The 25,926-nt window shown below is 43.6% G+C and overlaps 1 protein-coding gene across 1 annotated transcript; it reads right to left on the reverse strand.

Annotated features, from left to right (window-relative positions):
* Positions 1 to 888: 888 nt before the first annotated feature.
* On the reverse strand, positions 889 to 24,729 carry LOC130112963 (coiled-coil domain-containing protein 149-like). The gene is made up of 12 exons (XM_056280483.1): positions 24,602 to 24,729; positions 13,793 to 13,954; positions 13,607 to 13,645; positions 13,216 to 13,323; positions 9,014 to 9,130; positions 5,581 to 5,753; positions 4,054 to 4,126; positions 3,689 to 3,773; positions 2,709 to 2,856; positions 2,458 to 2,534; positions 2,028 to 2,096; positions 889 to 1,457 (listed from the first exon to the last, which is right to left on the reverse strand). Exons 1-12 carry the CDS (start codon positions 24,650 to 24,652, stop codon positions 889 to 891), a joined length of 1,671 nt encoding a protein of 556 aa, XP_056136458.1. The 5' UTR covers positions 24,653 to 24,729.
* Between the last annotated feature and the right edge of the window lie 1,197 nt (positions 24,730 to 25,926).

A 25,926-nucleotide genomic window follows, 5' to 3' on the forward strand; every position in this document is an offset into this window, starting at 1 on the left:
ACACACACACACACACACACACACACACACACACACACACACACACACACACACACACACAGAGCATAGTGTTACATGTGTGGTGACAGATTGATATAGGAGATTTCTTAAAAACAGGGTGAGGGATTAAGTGCCAAGTATATCTAATCTAACACTATTGCAGCCATTTGGGCAGTATGTTATCACAACACATACTGAACATTATATCACTGTTGTCTGACCTATCACTGACAAGTCAGTCCATTGGCCAATACAGACCTGGCAACAAGAGAAAGTCAATATATTACACTGACAGACAAAAAATTAGCAGTGCTATTTTCTGTATTGTACAATCTGAGTTGCTTTAAAAAAAAAACTTTTTATCATTTCCTCTCACTGCTCCTTAAAAGACATTTTTTTTAATTATTATTATTATTATTTTATTTAATATCACCAGACACCAAGCCACGGAAAAGCTGGAATAGATCAAATGTAAACAAAGATCAGATTTTCAGGGCATCTGTATTTATTGATGAAAGTCAGAATATTTTGTTTTTCCAGGGAGGAGGCATCCTGACTTAAGTTTACAACAATATATCAATAAGAGCATTTCAATGTAGGGTTTAAGGATTTGTTTTAATGGTGTTTGCAATGACTGAGCAATTTCGAAAAATGCTGTGAAATGAAATTATAACTTGAGGCTTTGAGTTATCATGCAATGGTCATTGAAAATATTGCCTTATTATTGTTCAAGAGCACCACAATATCTACCGTATTTATTATCCATAAAAAATATAATATGAATGAAACACTTGTTTAGACAAATGTGTTTATATGATAATCCACACTTGTCATCATTACTAAAATCCCAAGCTATGACAATGTGCATTTCTCCAGGTTTAGAAGATTTCAGACTTCCTGATAAACACACCCATCTGATACATCTGAAAGTACCATCTTTTGGCTTGACATTACCTCCTGTCCATCAGCAGACCTTAAATTGGCCTCAGGTGTAGAGGTGGATGATGCTGTAATGTTTCCCACCATGGAGGTGCTCTCAGTCCTCATGTCATCCAACTCATCCTCCCCTTCCATGGACATACAGTCTTGTGAAGGTCCCTGAAATTGGCAGCCATCTGCCAGATGGGGCACCTTTCCATCTGGTGTTGTGGGAGGTGATAAATATCCAGTCTCTTTCAACTGTTGACTTGGGAAAGCCACTGACTCTTTTGTGATTTGTGGTTGGCTACTGTTCTGACATTCATCATTTTTTGGCCTTTCTTCATGAGGACTGACTGGAAGTGACTCAGCAGATGGGCAAGCGGTATTTTGGTGCAATGTCTCTTCAAAGATTTGTGGGGGTGGCTCTCCATGAAACGCTTTCAGACTTGCTGGTGTGGTTGCTGGTTTGTCCACTTTGCTGGGAGTTTCATGGGAGCTCTGCTCAGTCACAGACATTTCTTCTGATCGATCATCCCCTGTAACAATGAAGCAATTTTTTTTGTGTATTTTTTCTCCCCGTTTTTCCCCCCAATTGTACCCGGCCAATTACCCCACTTTTTCTGAGCTCTCCCGGTTGCTGCTCCACCCCCTCTGCCGATCCGGGGAGGGCTGCAGACTACCACATGCCTCCTCCGATACATGTGGAGTCGCCAGCCGCTTCTTTTCACCTGACAGTGAGGAGTTTCACCAGGGAGACATAGCGCATGAGAGAATCACACTATTCCCTCCCAGTTCCCCCTCCCCCCCGAACAGGTGCCCCGACCGACTAGAGGAGGCACTAGTGCAGCAACCGGGACACATAACCACATCCAGATTCCCACCCACAGACAAGGCCAATTGTGTCTGTAGGGACGCCCGACCAAGCTGGAGGTAACACGGGGATTCGAACCAGTGATCCCCGTGTTGGTAGGCAAAGGAATAGACCGCTACGCTACCTGGACGCCCTACAATGAGGCAATTTTATGCATTATGAAAGAACTGTAAAATACTCATCAATAAATGGTGAAACTGAATTGTGGTAGAAGATGCTGTATTCACTCATTTACCTTGCTGGTCATTTGGATCTAGGGACGATGTCTGCTTTTTATCATTAAGGATGATGGTGTCTCTTCCTCCTGTTACAGAACAAATTTTATCATGAACAAGGCACTTGCAAAACTAACAAATAATCTAGTTATGTTCATGAAATTACTTCAGATTGTTGAAATGGATACAAACAATCCCAATGCTTCTGCAGATTGAAGCACAGAGAAAATACAATTCACAGGTTGACATAAAGTGATTTCCAACATAGAAACATACTTCCGTTTAGTCCAAGAGACACATTATAAGAGAGGCCTCCATGAAGCAAAAATAAGTGACAAGGAGAAGAAACAAAAAATATTGTAAATTTTATGCAGAATGCATTTTTACGACAATTCATAAGGAAATGAAGCAAAAACCAAAGTCCCAAATAACCACAAAGCTTTTGCCTACCTGGTAGTCGCCATAGTCCAGACGCCTCTAGTATTTTAAGTTTCTTTTCCAGATCTGCCACTCGATTTCCAAGAATCCTAATGACAGATGACAGATTTAATAAGACAGATGGCCAGTGTACTTTAGGAGTCCTGCGTTATTTATTACACAACCAGCAACACTCATACGCATCCCTTTTATATTTATAACATAACGGCAGATTGGAGTGGATTATCTACTTAAAGAGATTGTAAAATACTCAGTTGCTGTACTTGTTGGTTTGGCGTTGGTGCTGAATAACCATATTTTTTTCATGGATAGTTTCCAAAAGGGCTGTGGCAAGGGACTTGAGGTCTGAAATGCTCTGAGGAGTCACAGGTAAACTGCAGCCATTTTCTTCAGAGATTAACAGCTCTTGCACTGTAACAAACAAAAGAGTAATGGGTTCAGTCGTTTTTTTTTCGTTTTTTTTCTCCCGTTTTCTCCCCAGTTATACTTGGCCAATAACCCCACTCTTCCGAGTCATCCCAGTCGCTGCTCCACCCCCTCTGCTGATCTGGGGAGGGCTGCAGACTACCACATGCCTCAGATCCATGTGGAGTCACCAGCCGCTTCTTTTCAGCTGACAGTGAGGAGTTTCCCCAGGGGTACGTAGCGCGTGGGAGGATCACGCTATTCCCCCCAGTTCCCCCTCCCCCCTGAACAGGCGCCCTGACCAAACAGAGAATCAGCTAGTGCAGCAACCAGGACACATACCCACATCCAGCTTCTAACCCACAACAGACATGGCCTGTGTCTGTAGGGACGCCCGACCAAGCCGGATGTAACCCAGGGATTCGAACCGGCGATCCCCATGTTGGTAGGCAATGGAAGAGACTGCTATGCTACCTGGACGTCCTTTGTTTAGTCGGGTTTTATACTAACGGCAAACATAAAACACATTACAAAGGCTGCATATTGTCTTTCAGTAATTAAATTTTATCATTGAGCTTGTTTTATCACGTGTTCTGCTTGTTCAGCACATGTGTGAGAGTTTGTTAAGTAATTTGGCACCACGCATCACATATAACGAGTCTGTTAAATTTTGAACAAATGGCAAAAGGATGTTTACTGTACTTCTCAAACAACTTTAAAGTGTGGGTTTAATGTACTCGTGTCACATGTCCTCATCATTCAGCACATGCATGAGTTAAAATGGGGCACTGTTAATACAGCATACTGTAGTTTCAGGCCTTTACCGCATTCATCTGACCTTGTTTTGCAGAGAGAACACCGGTGAGTGCACTGCTGTTGGGCTTTCCAATGAATTTGCAGTTCTTCCTGCTCTCAAGTGCACTCTGAAGTCACGGAAAAAAAGAAAACATAATAGTATTAAGCAAGGAAAGTTTTTTTCCCATGCAAATGGGAAAACTTTGTTTAATTTCCAGATGCATATCCATTAAGCATTTTTTTTCCTTCAAATTATACTGTAGCTATCATGACATTCAACGGATATCTACAGACTGTTTTAAAATCATGTTTACAAAATAGATGTTTAATAAAAAAAAACGCTAAAACAGAATGAATAACATAAAAAAAAATTTAAGTAAAAGATATTTGCAGTATAGCCCAAAGTACCTTGTACTTCATTAGGTTTGCTTTGAGCATGTTGATCTCCTCCTGTAGTTGACTGAATCGCTCCTGTAAATACCTGAAAGGAAATATTTGCTCTTATCATGTGTGTGTGGGAACATCTTATGTTAAAGCAGCAGTTCAGAATTCATTTGGCTGTAATCTTGCAGGTAGGTTCAGATAACTTTCAAACGAGCTTGATCTGTCAGCTACATGATAAAGCATTATAACTCTATAGCTTCTATAAGTTTAACATTCAACTCTCATGGCTCAACTTTTGTAACTTTTAATTTAAGTTTCAAGCCACTTCATTACAACTTTGAATCAAAACTGTACTGAATTTTGAATCGAAATTGTAGCCAATAATTTTGAAAATACAAAAAGGATGTCCACCTAATATATCGAAACAAAATCAGCAGTGGGTTTAAAGTGCTCAGCAGAGGGAGCCAGGTTGCAGCTGCAGGATATACGTTTGACTAAATACACCAATAGTCATGCATCATTTTTAATGGCCCAGTTAGTCATCTACTGCGGGGGTTCCCAAACTTTTCCATGCCAAGGCCCCCCAAATAGCATTAGCTTTTGGCCGGGGCCCCCCTTTTTGCAAGATGTCTTTAAAAACCCATTGACAATACTACGGCAAATGCTAAAAAGAGAAAAAAAACTCCTGAATATATTTCCTTACTTTTGTTAATGCAATAATAATGACATTTATAGTTCAAATTTTAATCCTTCCATTATATTGAATATTTATGTTTTCCATTATAAGCATTTTTTGTTATAAAATATATTTGATCATAATATACATAATAATTCAATTTATTTTTCAAAAAAAACTTTTTTTTAGCATTTTCCCTCATCTCCTCTCCAATTTGCTGAAGCCCCCTTGGCAGCCCCTGATGGCTCCCTACGGGGCCGCGGCCCCCATTTGGAAAACCACTGGTCTAGCAGGAGGGACCAACAGATTTTGAGGTACCCCTACCCAAGGTAGAACAAAACACAACAATTTTTTTTTAAATCTTCAGGGTCTCCCATTAATGAAATGGATTGTTGTAAACTTTTATTTGGGGGGAATCTTGTTTTTTTGAATATTCTCTACTGCGTTACTGTAGAAAAAAGCAGAACCACTGGGGTCCGCGGTGGTGTAGCGGTCTAAGCATCGGCTTTGTGTCGATGCAGTTGCCCACTGGGGACCGGGGTTCACGCCTCGGTCTCGTCAGATCCGACTATAGCCGGACTCTATGAAGCAGCAATAATTGGCAACGCTGTCTTCGGGAGGGAGGCGGAGTCGGCTTGTGTTCGTCACATGAATGTGTCTCTGGGTGTGTCAGAAAAAGCAGTGGTTCGGCCTGGAGTCGCCTTGTCACGAAAGTGGCGAGGCGTCTCCTTCCAGACTGCCGGCCGGAGAGATGCGGTTGGCGAACGCATGCAATACAAGGGTGGGTGTTTGAACTAAAATAGGGATCGATTGGCCACTAAATTGGGAGAAATCAGAAATAAATGTAAAAAAAAAAAAGAAGCAAAACCACAGACCTGTTCTCCACGCAGAGTGCATCTATATCTAAAATTCGTATGTCGTCATTCCCCAACACTTGGTTCATTTCCAGATTAAGACGGTGAGCCTTCTCCTGGAAAACATTGCGCTCGGCCCTTACATCCTGAAGCTCATCAGTTAGCGACTTCACATTGTGCTCCAGCAACTCGGTCTAAAGCAACACAGAGCACACGGACCCTGTTTAAGTACATTATCCACATATGAGTCCATCTGTCTCAAAAGTGTTTCAGATTGTCGTTTCTTGTTCGCGGGAACAATATTTAATTTTGTCGTTTCTCTACATTCTGACATTTGCTACAGGAAGCTACCAGGTAATGGATTCTATATCATTCTGGCTTTAGGAATTTTCTACAAAAGTATTTGTTTGGTATTGTTTTACTAAATGTTGTGCAGATTCATCAGTGTCTTACACTTCATAAATATAGAAACCATTAAAGTTACCAACCCACCATCCACAAAAAATGTCATATCACTTTTTTCTGAGGGTGCACCATAATGTGTCTAAGTAACTGTTTCCTCTACAGGCATAAGGGAATATCTAGTCTTGAGACAATATATTGACATTGTCACGGTCATGGTTCACATTAGGTTGTTGACAGACAAGACAGATAAGACAGACATTAGGCAACAAAAACAATACACCTCGGGTGGGGTAGCAAGAGTTCCCATTGTGAGCCAATATACAATGCATCCGGAAAGTATTCAAACCCCTTCACTTTCCCCACATTTTGTTATGTTACGGCCTTATTCCAAAATGGATTAAATTCCTTTTTTTTCTCATCAATCTACACACAATACCCCACAATAACAAAGTGAAAAAGATTTTGTAGAAATTTTTGCAAATTTATTAAAAATAAAAAACTGAAATATTGCATGTACATAGTATTCACACCCTTTACTCAGTACTTGGTTGAGGCACCCTTGGCAGCGATTACAGCCTCAAGTCTTCTTGGGTATGAAGCTACAAGCTTGGCACACCTATATTTGGGGTATTCCGCCCATTCTTCTCTGCAGATCCTCTTGGGCTCTGTAAGGTTAGATGGAGAGTGTCGCTGAGCAGCTATTTTCAGGTCTTTCCAGAGATGTTCAATGGGGTTCAAGTCTGGGCTCTGGCTGGGCCACTCAAGGACATTCACAGACTTGTCCCGAAGCCACTCCTTTGTTGTCTTGGCTGTGTGCTTAGGTTCGTTGTCGTGTTGAAAGGTAAACCTTCGCCCCAGTCTGAGGTCCTGAGCGCTCTGGAGCAGATTTTCATCAAGGATCTCTCTGTACTTTGCTCCATTCATCTTTCCCTCAATCCTGACTAGTCTCCCAGTTCCTGCCGCTGAAGAACATCCCCACAGCATGATGCTGCCACCACCATGCTTCACTGTAGGGATGGTATTAGCAAGGTGATGAGAGGTGCCTGGTTTCCTCCAGACGTGACGTTTGGCATTCAGGCCAAAGAGTTCAATCTTGGTTTCATCAGACCAGAGAATGTTGTTTCTCATGGTCTGAGAGTCCTTTAGGTGCTTTCTGGCAAACTCCAAGCGGGCTGTCATGTGCCTTTTACTGAGCAGAGGCTTCCGTCTGGCCACTCTACCATAAAGGCCTGATTGGTGGAGTGCTGCAGAGATGGTTGCCCTTCTGGAAGGTTCTCCCATCTCCACATAGGAACGCTGGAGCTCTGTCAGAGTGACCATCGGGTTCTTGGTCACCTCCCTGACCAAGGCCCTTCTCCCCCAATTGCTCAGTTTGGCTGGGCAGCCGGCTCAAGGAAGAGTCCTGGTAGATCCAAACTTCTTCCATTTACGAATGATAGAGACCACTGTGCTCTTCGGGACCTTCAAAGCTGTAGAAAATTTTTTGTACCCTTCCCCAGATCTGTGCCTCGATACAATCCTGTCTCGGAGGTCCACAGATAATTCCTTTGACTTCATGGCTTGGTTTCTGCTCTGACGTGCACTGTCAACAGTGGGACCTTATATAAACAGGTGTGTGCCTTTCCAAATCATGTCCAATCAATTGAATTTACTACAGGTGGACTCCAATCAAGACGTAGAAACATCTCAAGGATGATCAGTGCATGATCATAGCAAAAGGTGTGAATATTTATGTACATGCAATATTTCAGTTTTTCATTTTTAATAAATTTGCAAAAATTTCTACAAAACCTTTTTCACTTTGTCATTATGGGGTATTGTATGTAGATTGATGAGAAAAAAAGGAATTTAATCCATTTTGGAATAAGGCTGTAACATAACAAAATGTGGGGAAAGTGAAGGGGTTTGAATACTTTCCGGATGCACTGTAGATAAAGAGCATCTTCAAGCTTCTAGTTTATCCTCCCAAGATACAACACTGAGCACCTGATGCTCTGTCATGGGCCCAATGAGGAGGATGCAACTTGACTGACTGATTGATTGATTGACTGATGCTAAAGCAAAGAATTTGAGCTAAACGAAACAGAAATTAATTGTTTCTGGATAACACGTGTCTTTCACTTCTTCCCATGACTTGGGGCCAAATCATACATCAAGAGTTTGAACATTTTTTCTGCCCTGACACTACAATGTCGCTTTTTCTGTGCATATTAATACAAATATGGTGGACAAATGTTCATTACATATGCTGTTCGATATGATAATCAAATTTGTTCATGCTGTCATTTCATACTTTACAGTCTCTACTATTGTGATAATGGTGGAACTTCATTCTGCACCTTTCCACATTTGCATTTAATCCTGCAATATATTTCCATACTTTTCCTACATATCTTTTTGTATCATGTTTCCGCAACAGCATATCTCATATACAATATGAAACAGTATGATATCTGTATTAATATTATTTTTTTTTACAATTCATTGCAGCATGTTTATTTTAGCTATGTTCTAACTAGAATAAATGTGGCTAGCTATTTACAAGTGTTTTATTGTTGTGATGATAGGATCTATTGCTGTGTTTGCCATGCAAGTGTATATTTTCACTTTCAATAATTACATTTCTCATGTTTTTGTACTGATTGTGTTCAAGAAAAACCAAGACAAATTACTGATGTACAAGGACCAATTAGCCAAATAAAACAGACTGAGAAAATGTTATTTCTGAGTGGCACTGCTGGCACCATTAAAAGCCATAGCTCTTAAAATCCATTAAGTAAAATTCAAATCATATGTAAAACAATACCAACATATCACAAACACTTGTTTTGTTTTATCCTGGTAGCACATTTTTATGAACCAGAACTTGACTATTTAAAAAAAAAAATCTAGTATCTAGTCACAGGCATGATAACTGCTCATAGCTGTCTGACAGAAATGTTATCCACCGAGTCAATGGGGGACAAAGTCTCAGTTACAGTAAACTATAAGCCGGTAGAAATGTAAAATGCAGACAGTCAGCACGGCCTGCTGATATCCCATCTCCCACCTGTTCTCTTGCTCTTTCTAACTGCTTGACAAGGTCCTCTCGTTCATGGGCAGGGAAGTGTCGAGCACCAACCTCTTCATCGCCCAGCCTCTGTCTTGTGATGGTCATTCGTAGGAGCTGTGGAACCAAAGGCCAGGGTTTGTTTCTTTTATCATCCATACATTTGAAACAGTGTCAATTCAGTGTTAGATTTTGTATTATTTAATATATATACGTATATCTCACCCCGTGGACCCACCACACACGGGGATGAGCATTGGGGTAGGGTGCAATGTAGGCTGGGTGGCAAGCAAAAGAGAGGACGGGGGCATGCCAACTTCTGGCATCGCAGATTGGTCCTCGGGACGTGGAATGTCACCTCTCTGGCAGGGAAGGAGCCTGAGCTGGTGCGGAAGGTGGAGCGGTACGGTCAGGCCAAATTGTGTCCAAACTGCAAAAATGTGTCTGGGTGACGTCATTGCAATGCATGAAAAGTCCAGTTGTTTAAAATAAGATTTCATGACCCGTTTTTGGCTTGCTAGCTACCTAGCTAACTTGTCATTGATGTCAAAAAATATGTAATAGCAAATACTGGACATTTCATTTTAATGGAAAATAGGTTTATAGAACATGTTTATTGAAAATCTCGTCCACGCTACATAACGCTAGCTAGCTAACAAGGTGATCAACCAGTAGATGAACTTTCGCCTAAAAGTATGCTTTTTTGTGCTTTTCGAAAAACATATGCTAATATAAACAATTGCAAGTCAAACATAAATGGTGACCCTGCGCATGTATTGTACTATAGAGTACACCATTAAACCTGCTTTTGCCTGCAATGTTACGACTCTACGAACTACAGTGAGAGAGGAATGTCAGAAATGCGAGCCATCACGGTTGCATTGCGCTGACGTCACCCAGACACATTTTGGCAGCCTGGACACAATTTGGCCTGACAGCATCAACTAGATATAGTTGGGCTCACCTCCACACATAGCATGGGCTGTGGTACCAAATTCTTTTGGTACCAGAGTTGGCCAAGGTGACAGGTGCTGGGCGGGTGTGGGAATACTCACAAGTCCCCGGTTGAGCGCTGCTGTGTTGGAGTTCTCCACGGGGAATGAGAGGGTCGCCTCTATACGACTGAGTCGCTGGGGGGAGGTTCTGACTGTTGTGTGTGCTTATGCACCAAATAGCAGTTTGGAGTATCTGGCCTTCTTGGAGTCTATGGGAGGTGTCCTGGATAGGGCTCCGCCTCGGGACTCTACAGTTGTGCTGGGGGACTTCAATGCTCACGTGGGCAATGATGGAGAAACCTGGAGGGGCGTGGTTGGGAGGAACGGCCTCCCCGATCTATACCTCAGCGGTGACTTGTTATTGGACTTCTGTGCGAGTCATGGATTGGCCATAACAAACACCATGTTCAATCATAAGGTAGTTCATAAGTGTACTTGGTACAAGAACACCTTAGGCCGAAGATCGAAGATAGACTTTGTGGTTGTATCATCAGATCTGCGGCCATATGTTTTGGACACTCAGGTGAAGAGAGGAGCAGAGCCGTCAACTGATTACCACCTGGTGGTGAATTTTCAGGGCATCACATTGCTCAGCTTCCCTGGGAAAGTCTACTCTAGGGTGCTGAAAAGGAGGCTCCAACCGACTGTCAAACTTCAGATCCAGAAGGAACAATGCGGATTCTGTCCTGGCTGTGGAACAAGGGCCAACTCTTTACCCTTGTGGAAGTGCTGAGGGGGGCATGGGAGTTTGACCAGCCAGTCCACATGTGTTTTGTGGACTTGGAGAAGGCTTACAACCGTGTACCCCAGGGCACTCTGTGGGGGGGGGGGGGGGGTACTGGGGCAGTTACAAGCCATCCGGTCCTTGTATAACGAAAGTGAGAGCTGTGTGCACATTCTCGGCACAAAATCAAACACCTTTTCAGTGGGTGTCAGCCTCCGCCAAGGTTGTCCCTTGTCTCCGATTCTGTTTGTGATATTCATGGACAGATCTCAAGGTGCAGCCAAGGTGAGTAGTGTGTTCATTTTGAGAACCTCAGAATTGCATCTCTGCTCTTTGCAGATGATGTGGTTTGTTTGGCTTCATCAGAACGTGACCTCCAGTGTGCACTGGGGTGGTTTGCAGCTGAGTGTGAAATGGCCGGGATGAGAGTCAGCACCTCCAAGTCTGAGACCATGGTTCTCTACCGGAAAATGGTGGATTACTCCCTCCGGGTTGGGGATGAGTTGTTGCCTCAAGTGAAGGAGTTCAAGTATCTCAGGGTCTTGTTCACGAATGAGAGTAGGATGGAACGGGAGAGCGACAGGCGGATTGGTGCAGCATCAGCAGTAATGCAGACGTTGTACCAGACCGTTGTGGTGAACAGGGAGCTGAGCCAGAAGGCAAAGCTCTCAATTTACCAGTCAATTTTTGTTCCAACCCTCACCTATGGTCATGAGCTTTGGGTAGTGACCGAAAGGGTGAGATCGCGGCTACAAGCGGCTGAAATTAGTTTCCTCCGTAGGGTGTCTGGGCTCAGCCTTAGAGCTAGGGTGAGGAGCTCCGACATCTGGAGGGAGCTCGGAGTAGAGTGACTTCTTCGCATCGAAAGGAGCCAGTTAAGGTGGTTCGGGCATCTGATTAGGATGCCTCCTGGGTGCCTTCCTTTGGAGGTTTACCGGGTACGACCAACTGGGAGGAGACCCTGGGGTAGACCCAGAACTCACTGGAGGGACTACATGTCCAGTCTGTCCTGGGGGCACCTTGGGGCCCCCCAGGAGGAGCTGGAGGGCATTGCTGGGGAGAGGGACATCTGGAGTGCCCTACTTAGTTTGCTGCCACTGTGACCTGACCCCAGAGAAGCGGCTGAAGATGAATGAATGAATGAATATATATATGCATCCATCCATTATCCAAGCCGCGTATCCCAACCGGGTTTGCAGGGATGCTGGAACCTATCCCAGTGGTCATTGGGCAGCAGGCGGGGAAACATCCTGGACAGGCCGCCAGGCCATCACAGGGCTCTCTCTCACACACACACACACACACACACACACACACACACACACACACCTAGGGACAATTTAGTACGGCCGATTCACCTGACCTACATGTCTTTGGACTGTGGGAGGAAACCGGAGGCTTCCCTATTCGCCACAAAGGCTAGCCAGCGGCAGCAAGCTAAGGGCAGGAGGGACACAAGCGGGTTGGAAGAACACATGCACCTTCCCTCCAACTACACACTGCTGCACTAGACGCATCACAACACCCTGTGTGTATGTACACACACACACACACACACACTGTTACGGCCACGGGTGTGTCCGTATAGTTTTGTGTTGCCTCCTGTATGACTCTGACTCTACATTCAGGTGCTCCTCATCACCTAATCAACCGGTCAACGAATCCAATCTTCATCAGCTGTTCAGTCTCCCATTTAAACCCCCACATGTCTTCAGTTCACCGGCCAGCTAGTTTAGTTTGTGTGATGTAGTTACTTTGTGTTTGTAACGTCTGGCCCGTTTTTGGTTTAGTTTGCATTGTGACTATTTTGAGTTATGTTTAGTTGTTTAGCTCTTTTGGGCGAGGGGATCAAGGTAAGATGCCCATGGGCAAACACCCCATCACGTAGCTTACCTTTGTTAGACACACTAGGTTAGCAGCGGTTGCCACCTTTTTGTCTTTAGGTTTGGTGCTTTTCAGCACTGTCAAGGGTGGGTTACTTTTGTTAATAGTTTGTTTTGGCAACCGTTCGGTTCCCTTGTCCTGTCATTGTTAATAAATATATTTATTTTATTATATCTATACGTTTATGTCTCACTGTGTTGCACCCTCACCTCACTGTTACTCAGTACACTAATAGTTGCACCCTCTCCAGACCGAGGGTCGTAACACACACACACACACACACAGTCCAGTGAGTCAAGTAATTTCTTTACGAGACAGTACAAGCCTGTTTCACGCCATAAGCAATCAGGATTATTTTGCTCCTTATTTGTTGAGCACTTTCCCTACCATTGAGTGTTTCTATTAACAAAGTTTTATACATATATATATATATATATATATATATATATATATATATATAGATGAGATATTCATTGAATTAACTTGGCAAATCTTGCTCTTGGACATGGCAAAGAGTGAAAAGACATACTCAGGAGAATAGTTAATCTAATTTGATACAGTGTAAAATTGGAGAATGACGTAAAATGCGGACATCATACCTTGTTATCACCCTGGGCTTCCACCAGCCGTTGCTTCAGTTCTTTCACCTCCTCAGAGAGTTGCTTGTTTTTGTCTTTGGAGTCTCTCAATAACTGACCAAAATTCACCTGATTAATAGAAGAACATTGCCATCACCATTGTTTCCCATATCTTGAGCATATTTTGAGGGTGCCATGCAGACAAGATTAGTGTTGTCCAAGGGACCTGCTGAACTATACTATCACTTTGTAGTAACCCTGAGCACCCTCATGTGGTTCTGCTAGCAGAAGAAAAATCCCACTAATTTAGTTCACTGGTTGCCTACATTTCGGACAGGATATTTATGGGCTTTGTACCATTGGTTGAATTTTTTTGGACACAAATGGAAGAAAGCTAATAAAAATAACTTACCTGATTCCTTTTTTCAGGAGGCAAAGTAGAATCTCCGTCCTAGAAGTCAAAAAACAAAAACATAGCGTATAATCAACAATAAAAATGGGGGAACGTTGCCATCTATATTGATTGATAGATTGTGAAACACTCTAGTCTAGTATGTGTGCAGGACTGCACCAAGAGTACCACAGTGTTTTGTCTTACAATGAGTTCTCTATACTTTTTCTTGAGTCCTTGGTGCCGCTCACGAAGCTGGTTGGCCATCAGTTTGTATTGGTCCCTCTCCTGTTGACAGGTGTCCAGCTCTTTGGACAAAATCAAAAGAGCTTCTTTTTTGCTCTCCAACTTGCGCTTGCAAACTAGGAACTGTAATTAAACATTTTAAAAAAGGGGGTTTGCAGAAGAACATAATCATGCAATTATTCAAATCCTGATGACTAATCATGGACAAAAGCAAATTTATTCCACGAATCCTTCAAATTTTAAAGATGTTCTCAGAGATTAAATTGTACTGACTTTGATGCATATCTTGGGTGGCAGTTGTGGGAATCAAACCCCAGACTCTGGTTCAGTTAGTGCCATGCTCCAGCTGAGAACTGGGCAATTATTCAATATTATTCTTTATCATCTTTAAATCTTAATGGGTCAGGATGAAATTGTGTTGCCTAAATTAATGATGAGCAGCAGGGCTGTATGTGGGATTCCAAGGGCCCCTGTCAAAAAATATTAGCGCATAAGGCTAATACATTTTAATTCACTAGGATAATATATTTTCATCGGGCCCTAAATCTTTGGCAGCGCACCTGATAACAAAAATCTATTACCTAAAATTTCTCACAAAATTAGTTCTGATATATTTAAGGGAGCATGACTGTAAAACCACTGGTTTGATATTATGCTTTACATTACCAAACATTTCAATGTGACTTCAGTTGGGACTTCAGTTTAAACAAGGCATTTTTGCACAAGCAAGCCGCTAATATATTGTAACGTGCATGGATAACAAGACACGTTGGTCCTTGACTAACGGGTCTGACCCTTTAGTCTAGCGGTTAGCGATGTCTCCTGCGGTGCGGGCGATACGGGTTCGCTTCCCGGCCGCGGCAGTTCCTGTGGTTGCGTGGTCCCCCGAATTCGCTACAATTTACAGCATAAAATGACATGTGATCACTGTGATAATAATATTGTAACGTGCATGGATAAGTAGACACGTTGGTCCTTGACTAACGGGTCGGACCCTTTAGTCGACTGGTTAACGTTGTCGCTTTCGGTGCAGAAGATACGGGTTCGCGTCCCGGCTGTGGCGACGGTATCTTGGACTGCCCCACGAATTCGCTACAATATGTAACATATAGCTCAGCACTACTCCAGCTACAGGACTACACGTAACCACTCTGAAATGTTAACTAAATCGATAGATGCAAGATAAATTGCTGAGAATACTAAATAAAAAGTATTTCAAGCTTCCTACACTACCATGCACATTAGTTGAGATAGCAGCATTATGTCAGGCAGTCCTGCGAGCAAAAGGAGTTATCTGCGTGGATTGTTTTTTGGAGGTAATAGTCCATGGGCCAGACGATATTTCGGTACACTCAAGGTGGCAAAACTTACTTATAATTTTTGAAAGGATCCATGTCTGTAGATGATATTTTGGTATGATAACCATTCCTGAGTGGCAGCTGTATCACAGTTATCAGCTCATGAAGTTAACCACCCGCTAAACTAAATTGCATTTTAGACGCTGGTGCATATCCTGGTTTAGCCTCATGGTCAGGACATTTTTCAATGTTCTATAATATTGTCTTTGGTATCATTTTAAAGGGGACCTTCTTAGCTTTCATTCAAGCCCTGTTGTGGATATTTCTCACAAATATAGAGGTCACTTGAGCTCTTCAACCCGTCAATAACACACATCTTTCTGCAATTTTCACCTAAACTATATACTTTCTTTTAGCCCTGTGGCATCTAGGAATATCAGGGACACAAAACACAAAAACTGGAATACTCACAGGACTGTAAAGATTCAGAAAATGTATAATATACCCATACTATTTCATTGTGTGAGGTGATTGTGAGCCTTAAATGAGAACTAGACCAAAGCCAGTTAGGTCACAAACTGGTCTCTATACATTTGTTTAAATACACAATCAAAATACATGATAAAAAGGAATACCATAGTGAGGTAATGAACTATTTTAATATTTTAAACAACATTGACATTTACATATACTTAGTCAATGATACATGTAATCCCATATCATTAGTGGGTATATGTAATGGTAATGGGTAGGGTAATGGGTATATGTGAATATGGTTACATTATTGTTATCAAGCTCTGGGTAACCAAGTCCAGAATCAACATCCTGTGCATCAATAGACTACTACCACAGTAATACCATCAGAATCATCACACTGTCATTCATCAAACTGCTCGTTTCTTTCATCATCTGACTCCCCAAGTTCAAAGTCCAGTTCTGGACCATCCTGCTGTTTTTGGTTACTGCAGGTCTGTAACCTGCACATGTCTGTGCATGGAAGTCCACTTGACAGGCACACGCAGCTTGGCATTTTGCATGAATGCACACACTTGCATGTTAGCATTTCCAAGACCACATCTGGTGCAGGTGGGGAGCGCATCCAGTAAATGGCCAGCTTGCCTTCATCGTCTGTCAATCCATACTCAGTAGGGCTTGGCACCACAGGGTTAGCCTGCAGACAGCACTTCCATATTGCTGCCTGATAGCTGGCTCGTTGAACATGCATAAAGAGACAGTCTCTACATCAGCGGTCGGGAACCTATGGCTCGCGAGCCATATATGGCTCTTCCGGTGACGGCATATGGCTCCCAGACAATTTTGAGTTGAAAATTATTTTTTTTTCAAAAAAATCAGTTTGGAACTGATTTTAAAATACTTGTGATATTTCTTAATAATACTGTGTCATTTTAAAGTAAACAGAAATTAGTTTTGAAGATAAATTTCACGGGTCACGGGTCACCCGTGGGTCGGGAACCAATGGCTCGCGAGCATGTCCGGGTCATTGTAAAGGTGAAGAAATCAATTTTATCAGATAGCCAACTAGTTTATCCGCTTCAACCCTTGTAACGGAAAAGATGGCGAAAAGAAAAAAAGACGATGATTACCGTGCATTCCAGGCTGCGTGGACAGAGGAATTTGCATTTGTGGAGAGAGCAGGATCTGCGGTATGTCTAATATGCAATGATAAAATTGCATCGATGAAACGGTCAAATATAAAGCGGCACTTCGATACGCACCATGCTTCATTTGCATCGAAATATCCAGCGGGGGACAGCAGGAAAAGGGCATGCGAGGAGCTACAGCGGAGAGTGCAGACGAGTCAGCAGCAACTACGTGTGTGGACCAAGCAAGGTGACGGGAATTCCGCTAGCTTTGCGGGGGCTTTGGCAATAGTAAGGAATGGAAAGTCATTCACAGATGGCGAGTATGCCAAAACATTCATGCTTGATGTGGCCAATGAACTGTTTGATGACTTCCCAAATAAAGACAAGATAATCAAACGAATAAAAGACATGCCCCTGTCAGCAAGAACTGTGCACGATCGTAGCATCATGATGGCAAATCAAGTCGAGGAAACACAAATGAAGGACATAAACGCCGGGACATACTTTTCTCTCGCGTTAGATGAGTCAACAGAAGTCAGCCATCTATCTCAGTGCAGTATCATTGCCAGGGATGCTGCAGGTGACACACTGCGTGAGGAAAGCTTGGCTGTTTTGCCAATGAAAGGGACAACAAGAGGAGAGGATTTATTCATGTCTTTCATGGAGTTTGCTAAAGAAAAAAAACTACCGATGGATAAACTTATTTCTGTCTGTACTGATGGTGCACCCTGTATGTTGGGGAAGAACAAAGGATTTGTAGCGCTTCTCCGTGAACATGAAAAGAGAGCCATCCTAAGTTTTCATTGCATCCTGCACCAGGAGGCGCTTTGCGCTCAGACGTGTGGCCAGGAGCTTGGCGAGGTGATGTCTCTGGTCATTCGAGTGGTCAACTTTATTGTTGCCCGAGCTTTAAATGATCGCCAGTTTAAAGCTCTGTTAGAAGAAGTTGGGAATCATTATCCCGGTCTGCTTTTACACAGCAACGTGCGTTGGTTGTCAAGGGGGAAGGTGCTCAGCCGTTTTGCAGCTTGCCTGAGTGAAATCCGGACTTTTCTTGAAATGAAAGGCGTCAAGCATCCTGAGCTAGACAACACTGACTGGCTCCTGCAGTTTCACTATCTCGTGGACATAGCTGGCCATCTGAACCAGCTCAATGTGAAAATGCAAGGTATTGGAAATACAATCTCATCCCTTCAACAAGCAGTGTTTGCATTTGAAAGCAAGCTGGAAGTCTTTCTCAGGGACATTGAAACAGGTCGTCTTCTGCACTTTGAAAGACTGCAACAATTTAGAGATGCATGCTTAGCAAGTGACTCCACTCAACATCTGGATCTCCAGCAGCTAGCTGGCTTTACGTTCAATCTCCTGCAGTCATTCAAAGCACGTTTTGGAGAATTTCGTGCGCGCACTGGTCTTTTCAAGTTCATCACTCATCCACATGAGTGTGCAGTGGACAAAATCGACCTGACATGCATCCCCGGGGTCTCTATCGGAGACTTTGAGCTGGAAGTTGCTGACCTGAAGGCATCAGACATGTGGATGAGTAAGTTCAAGTCACTTAATGGAGAGTTGGAAAGTCTTGCGCGACAGCGAGCAGAGCTGGCGAGGGAACACAAGTGGACAGAAATTAAAAATCTTCAACCTGAAGACCAGCTGATTCTTAAAACTTGGAACGAGCTTCCTGTGACATACCACACAATGCAGCGTGTGAGTATTGCCGTATTGACCATGTTTGGCTCTACATATGCATGTGAACAGTCTTTCTCGCATATGAGGAACATTAAGACCAACCTACGCTCACGTTTAACTGATGGAAGCCTCAACGCCTGCATGAAGCTCAACCTCACCACGTATGAACCAGACTACAAGGCCATCAGCAAAACCATGCAGCACCAGAAGTCGCATTAAAAGTAAGACATATTCAATTTATTATACGTTAAAAATACTATATGGCTCTCAATGCAATATATTTAGAAATATTTGGCTTTTATGGCTCTCCCAGTCAAAAAGGTTCCCGACCCCTGCTCTACATGGTGGCAGCTGGCTGGACTCAACCTCTCCCCTTTTGGTGCAGAAGAGCTGGTAACGCAGTTTGTTCACCTCAGCAGTGCTGCTATTAGCAACATACATCCGACAGGTGAACTGCTCAATTTTCTGGAACAGCTCATCACTCACATTCCATGTCTGTCCCAGTTGACTAAAAGTCTCTTGGCAGGAAGTGTGCTTTCTCACTATCTTCAGGGCATTCAGCTTCCCTCGACCAGCGAATGCACTGACAGTGTCGCAGCCTGTGAAGGCATGTAAGCCAATTAGGCTGTCACAGATGCTGTCTCCAAGTGAACTTGCCAGTTTGGTGATGTCGACAAACCGTGTGCGGTTCCGAGTCCCACACTTCTGGTAGATGGGACAGGTTTTGTCCTTCTGGAAGCCAAGACAAAGCACCATGACATCAGTGTCCACAGCTGTGATAACTGACTTTGAGCCCGCATTTGCTGCATGCAATGCATGCAGGAGCAGACGGGTGTCAGCTTCTTCATGTGTGGAGTGCAGTTCTGCTGCTTCCTCACACCCATCTTCTGTCAACTTGTAGCAGGTTTCCTCACAGGTCATGTACAACACCTTGCCATGCAGCATAGCTCTGTATCGTGGGAGTTTCCACTCTTCCACCAGAAACTTGATGAGACTGGTCTTGTTGGAGGAACTGCACAGAAATTTTCTCCACTGCTGGACGTGGTGTCCCCCTGCAAGATTCTTGTACTGGAGAGTGATGTCTCCACCCCGGTTCAGTCGTTCAGCATCTTTGATCGAAGTCTGGTGATAGACATCAAAAACAACATCAATCCTCCCACTCTGTGCTCCATCATGGAGGACCTGGGTCAAGGCTGACTCTGCCACCTGTGCAAAGGTTTTGTTGTTGCCATTCATTTTTTGGACCAGGCTCATCCCATCAATGATGGAAGTAGATGGGATTGGGATGTCTTCTGCAGGAGATACATTCTTTGGCAAGTGCAGCCTTGTTTGTTTTTCGTAAGGACCCATCAGCATTTGCCAGTGCCCATGGTAGTGGGCCCAATGGGTAGGCAAGGACATCCTTCAGATTCACCTTCCTGCTTTCAGCCACCAGGATCATGTGACTGAAAAGGTTTCTATCTGCCTTCAGAACCACATCCTGTGCTTTCTTTCCATGAGCTTGTTTTGTGCTGACATTGGAGAACGTTTTCAGACTTTGCTTGGTCATCTTGTCGTGGAATTTCACAGGTGGTGGGTCTGCATCTAACCTTGTTTGCTGGAATGCTTGGTAGGCCTCTTCTCCTTTCTCAAGAGATCTATGGTAGCACCAGGTGGAGCCATGTTGCCAGTGGAGAGGCTAACCAAATCAATCTCATCAGGGGACATAGGATTGAGCCAGTTATTCTCCATAAGGTCCATGAGAGACTGGACATCTGCTTCATCTCTCTTGATCCTTGGACTCTGTAGATTTGGATGAGACCATTTGCACCTGCCTTGACCTGTCAGGTCTCTCAGCTGTCTGAGGTACATGCTTCTATACTCAGCTGTGAGATAATATTTGGTCACAGCTCCTTGCTTCAAGCTGAATCCCTTTGTCCCTCCAGCTGTTTGGGTGTCTTTGTTCACCGTTTCTTCTATAGCTTGGTCAACAGGGATTCGGCCAAAGGGATTGGTGGAGCCCAGTTGGACTGAGAAGCCTCCTTCCATGAATTCTGTGTACACATCTGGGTGTGTGATGGGCAGCTCAGACATCTGGGCGTAGTAGTAGGGGAGGTAGCGTGCATAATTCATCCTGTCATAAGCAAAGCACCATGGGATCATTGCTCGAATGCTAGCCAAGTGTAGCATCCAGTCTCCCTCTCTGGATGCTCGGATGAGCCCCAACAAGATTTCAACCATGTCCAAATAGGACATCCAGAAGTTCGAGAGGCTGCCGTTTCCACCTCTAAGGAACTCACGGTAGACTTCAAATAGATCCATGATGCGTGTACAAGAGCTGTTCTCGAGGACCTCCTTCAAAGCATGTTGTGAGACTTCTTTCCCAAGGCTGTCAATGGTCTTCAGTGTCTCATTCAGGTGAACCATGTCATTCCTGTGAGTTTCTTCCAACCAGGACAGGAAACCATTCAAGGTCAGTCGCATGAGAGCCTCATACAGGAGCTTGTGTAGTCGCACTGCCCTGTTGTACTTGCGGCCATCCATAACACCAGCAATTGAGCCTTCTGCAATCATGCCAGACTCAATGCAGAGGTCTTTGAGTCCAGCATCTTGGAAACGCTTTCCTATTATTGCCAGCAGTGTGCAGATGGTGTGGAATACCCCAAGCCTAACGATGATATCATGGAACTTGTCATGGTGTTTCCATGTGATCTCGACAGCCTTCGCATACAGGGCTTGGTCAAAGACACAGACAATCTTCCTCAGGCCTAAGCACTGCATGATGCTCAGTGACTGGTTAAGCACCTCGTTGACAGTAGACATTTGTGTCGCTGGAGCATTGATGGTAGGCAGATAGCCTATATTGTCGGGGATGACCGTCATCTCTCCTCGAGTCAGGATGTTGAAGCCTGTCCAGCTGCTGACTGACTGTTCTTCTTGTTGTGACATGCGTGCTAGGACCCAAAGAAGGTTTTTCTCTCTGGCAAGCTTAGTATTGGCTGCAGTATCGGCATCTGACTTTTTGCTTTGTGGTGGCCCTACCCGTTGTCCAGCATTGGAAGTTGGTAACATTGGTGGGGGTCCATCAATGCTTCTCTTCTTTGTTTTGGGAACAGTGGGCATGGGTTGGACAGGAAGTGGGTTGACTGGCTTTGCTTGCACAGCAATCCCATTGACTCTGTGAGATGTTCCCTCACCACTGACAGTTTCTTCGAGACGGTCGATATTGTCCCAGGCTAAAGTTGTGAATATGCCAGGATAGATGTTAGCTGGAAGGGCAATGCCACTCCCTGATGATGAGAGTTTCTGGAGACACAGGACAGTGTTGATCTCTTCCATCTGTGAATAGGACACACTGTGACCAAGTCGGTTGAGGATGTTTATCAACTCTACATTTCCTGTCAACGATTTGACACTGAATGGCAGAACAATGTGCTTGGAAGGCTTGGCATTTCCACATGTCACTGCATATACTATGTCATGGCCAAATGACTGCAGAAGGCACTGCACTCTCTGGGATGCATGATCAGGATCATTTGAGCCTGTGAGTAGAGAGTACAGGAAGATAATGAGCGACTCTGGAATGGTAGGACATTCTACTTCTGGTTTGACTTCAGGCGGCCAGGTTTGAGGAACATCTTGACTTTTAATGTCTGCTCTCAATTTGATGGCTGCTTTGGCTATAACATCTTGTGCACTGACACTTTTCAGGGTCTGCAACTCCCTTTTGAGAGACTGATTTTCTTTGGCAAGTTCCCTCATGGACAAGTTATCGGGATAGAGGAGGAATTTTCCTTTCTCATCAGGGAATATCTGCAAGGCTCCAGCAAACTCACTCTCCAGGTTTCGCCTTATGTGCTTCTTGGTTGATTCCTTGACTTGGGCAATGCCTTGGGAGTTCATTGAAGCTACCAGTCTAGAAGAGAGATCAGTCATTGTCATCACTTGAGGATTGCCAAAAAGCTCCATCCTGATGAAGAGGAACAGCTCACTGTATGCCTTATTAACAGCAGCTTCATACTGGGCTGCAGCATCATCATCTTCATTGCTGGCAACCTCTCCTTTGGAAACCTCTTCTTTGGTGTAAAGTCTATAGCATGACCTGTGGTAGTGCCCTTCAGCTGCTACAAGGTCTCTACTCACAATGGCAAGGATTCTGCTGTCCCTTTTCTTTGTGGCTGCACTCCTGATCTTTGCATCAGCTCGCAGTTCTCGACACTGCACCAGTACTTCTCTCGTATTCTCTCTCTTGGAATATTTGCTGTTTTTCTGACAAAATATGCACTCTACATCATAAGTCCTAGATGTACTTGGAGCATGTCGAGCTACTCTCTTAGATTGTTTCTCTTCAGCAGAGACACAACTTTTCTTTTGCAAGGAGGCCATCAAGAATTTGCTTCATAGTAAAGATACTGCGACACTTTCTGTGGTAGTAGATTGCTGGAATCTGTCCCTCAGGAATGTCTTTTGCCAGTTTCAAAACTGGTGCATGATTTCGTATCTGAGCTGCCCTGAGCAGAGTTCTCCATGAGTCGACACTTTGTAGTGAAACCAGCTTATCTGTATCATCAGAACAGTGGATAATGCACTCCACCCGTGGGCGCTTTGGTATTGGGTAAAAACTTGCTTGTTCACCAGTGGCCATATTCAGTCAGTTTTCACCTGCCACATACAAACAAATACATGTAACTTAGGTGTATGAACACTACTAAAACAAAGTTTACTTTGCTTCACCAGCGTCATATTACCATTATTTATCTTACATAGCCACAAATAGATACATTACCTAGTTGCTATGCAACAGCTGTATTTTGTCCACATGAGGCCGCTAAAATCAACACAAGATGAAAGTTCCTCATAGCCACTTTAACTAATCATATTAACATATACATTAAAAGAACATGCTAACATTATGGGGAAATTAGCTTACAATATTCTCCAGAGTGAGACATGAAGATAGATACCAGTTTCCTCTATATGCGTTTAGTAGAAAGCTATCTGGCTGCACGTTAGCCTAGCACAATGAATGGAAGTACGCAGTACTGGTTATCCTTGGTTGTTGGCCAACTAAGAACTGTCCCAGAGTTTAAGCTAGGCTAATCAGTACCAGGGGTGTTGAAATGCTATATTTGTAAAAATCTGGGCAAATACACAATCGTGAGAGGCACAGAAACAGGTTTCCTGAAAGAAAAATGAAAAAGCTGCTCATTTGGAAAGGTTATCATGTATTATTTTACTTCTGTTAGTGTACCAAATAAAATGGCACCAGTGAAGTTGGGTCACCTTGGGTGATATTGATATCTGGTCTGACCCATGGACTAACTGGCTTTGGTCTAGTTAGTTTCTTAGTAATAATGCCCTTCTAATTTAAGGTTCACAATCACCTCACACAATGAAATAGTATGGGTATATTATACATTTCCTGAATCTTTACAGTCCTGTGAGTATTCCAGTTTTTGTGTTTTGTGTCCCTGATATTCCTAGATGCCACAGGGCTAAAAGAAAGTATATAGTTTAGGCGAACATTGCAGAAAGATGTGTGTTATTGACGGGTTGAAGAGCTCAAGTGACCTCTATATTTGTGAGAAATATCCACAACAGGGCTTGAATGAAAGCTAAGAAGGTCCCCTTTAAAATGATACCAAAGACAATATTATAGAACATTGAAAAATGTCCTGACCATGAGGCTAAACCAGGATATGCACCAGCGTCTAAAATGCAATTTACTTTAGGGGGTGGTTAACTTCATGAGCTGATAACTGTGATACAGCTGCCACTCAGGAATGGTTATCATACCAAAATATCATCTACAGACATGGATCCTTTCAAAAATTATAAGTAAGTTTTGCCACCTTGAGTGTACCGAAATAGGAAATTTTGGGCTCTGGCCCATAACAGTAAAGCTTTGTTGGAAAGACTGAAATAATTTCAAAGCCTATATTTAAACCCTGCGCAAATCCCAAACGCTCCCAACCGCTAATCGTATTACCTCTCGTAATCCACACGTTGGCTATTATTTTTTACGCATCTAAATCGACGGCAACCATTTGGGGCACACAAAAAACAAAACAAACAAACATAAATTCAATACAAACGTATGGTTGGATTTATGATGTCAAAGACTGCTAACATGACAGCAGTACCACAACACGGCGGCTGACAGAATCACTCATGTCTGCACTGCGTCTTTAACGTCTCACCTCATTGACCAACCCCTGCCAGTCAGTCTCGCTCCTCCTGGAAACATTCATCTCTCCGGCTTCACCTTCTGAGAATACAAGGCGAATTTCAAACAAGCGCCATTTTATTTAATTTAGCGATCTCTGGCAAACAAATTACGAGAAATGTTTTTCCATCCAAACAGATTAGAACGGGACACTTTTACCTCACTTCCGTCTTTTGACGTCAGCGAAACGTCATGCCGTGTTCAATGACCATCGTAAACTAGTTTTTTCTGGGCTCTAGTAGCTCATCGCTGATCCTGCCGGTTTGGACAAAACAATAAATAAAAAAATTACCGCTCTGAGACATATTACATTTGAAAAGAAAATGAAGCCTAATTTTGGTGCTCAATACACGGCGTGAAAACAATTGAACAGCTGGAAATGTTTGCTGGTGTTTTGACAATGGGCCCTGTTTTGTGGAAATCTGCTACTGTAGCGCAATAATAAAATCCATAACCGCTAAGCCCTAACCACTTACATTTGGTAGGATTGCTCAACAGGTAGGATGGAATATTAGAACAAGGATCTTAATTCTAACATGCAATTTCAGACAAAAACTGAAACACCATGAAAAATAAAGTCTTTCACACCAAAAGCTTGGTATTGTCATGAGTTTCATATTCTGGGATTGTAGATAAAATCTCTCATACTGTCATTTCAATTTCACAATTTTCTGGGAAGCCCTTTTTTTCATGGGCATCAAACGAATACCTGTTATGCTCGCGCACCAGAACCTGACCCGTGTGGCGAAACCCAAGACAGACAGACACGAGATGACTTCTAAGTCTACAAAGGGGGGTTTTATTGTGGGAGGGAAATGTATGGTGAAAAAAGGCGTTCTGTTAGTGGGATGTGTGAATAAACTATGTGTGGGGTCCCGTGGTTTGCGTGTATAACTATGTGTGAGTGTTTTTAGCCAATGTGTGGTGCGGTATGTAAATGACCAGGAGGTGTTGAAGAAATGTGCGTGCACCTGGCGAGAAAGTCCAGTCCGTGATCCAAGAGGGGTTGTCCGAGAAAGTCCAGGTCCGAGATCCGGGAAGTCGAGTCCGAAAGGAGGGGTCCAGGTAGAGGGACAAGGGGGGAGATCGCAGGAGAGGTCCGGGGAGAAACGTGAAGGTCGCTGGGGACGAGGGAGACGCGGGGAGCCGTGGAAATCGCGGAGGGAGAGTCTTGGGAGGAAACAGAGACACGAAGATAAGACACTGGGGCATAAACAGAAAGCAAGGAACGCTGGAGGGCTTATCAGAACTTCACCGCAGGGTTCAGTACGTCGAAGCACCGAGAGACGTTCTGGGAGG

Source organism: Lampris incognitus, chromosome 5 (genome assembly GCF_029633865.1).
Source record: "Lampris incognitus isolate fLamInc1 chromosome 5, fLamInc1.hap2, whole genome shotgun sequence".
In the NCBI taxonomy this organism is placed as follows: Eukaryota; Metazoa; Chordata; class Actinopteri; order Lampriformes; family Lampridae; genus Lampris; species Lampris incognitus.

What these genes read in the sequence shown, in the direction of transcription:
- LOC130112963 (XM_056280483.1), bottom strand. Translation starts at nt 24,652, where the DNA reads ATGAATGTTTCCAGGAGGAGCGAGACTGACTGGCAGGGGTTGGTCAAT. An exon ending in AAGCCCAGGGTGATAACAAG is followed by an intron (nt 9,131 to 13,215) that starts GTATGATGTCCG and finishes TTGGTTCCACAG; the next exon opens with CTCCTACGAATGACCATCAC. An exon ending in TAGAAAGAGCAAGAGAACAG is followed by an intron (nt 5,754 to 9,013) that starts GTGGGAGATGGG and finishes GTGTTGCTTTAG; the next exon opens with ACCGAGTTGCTGGAGCACAA.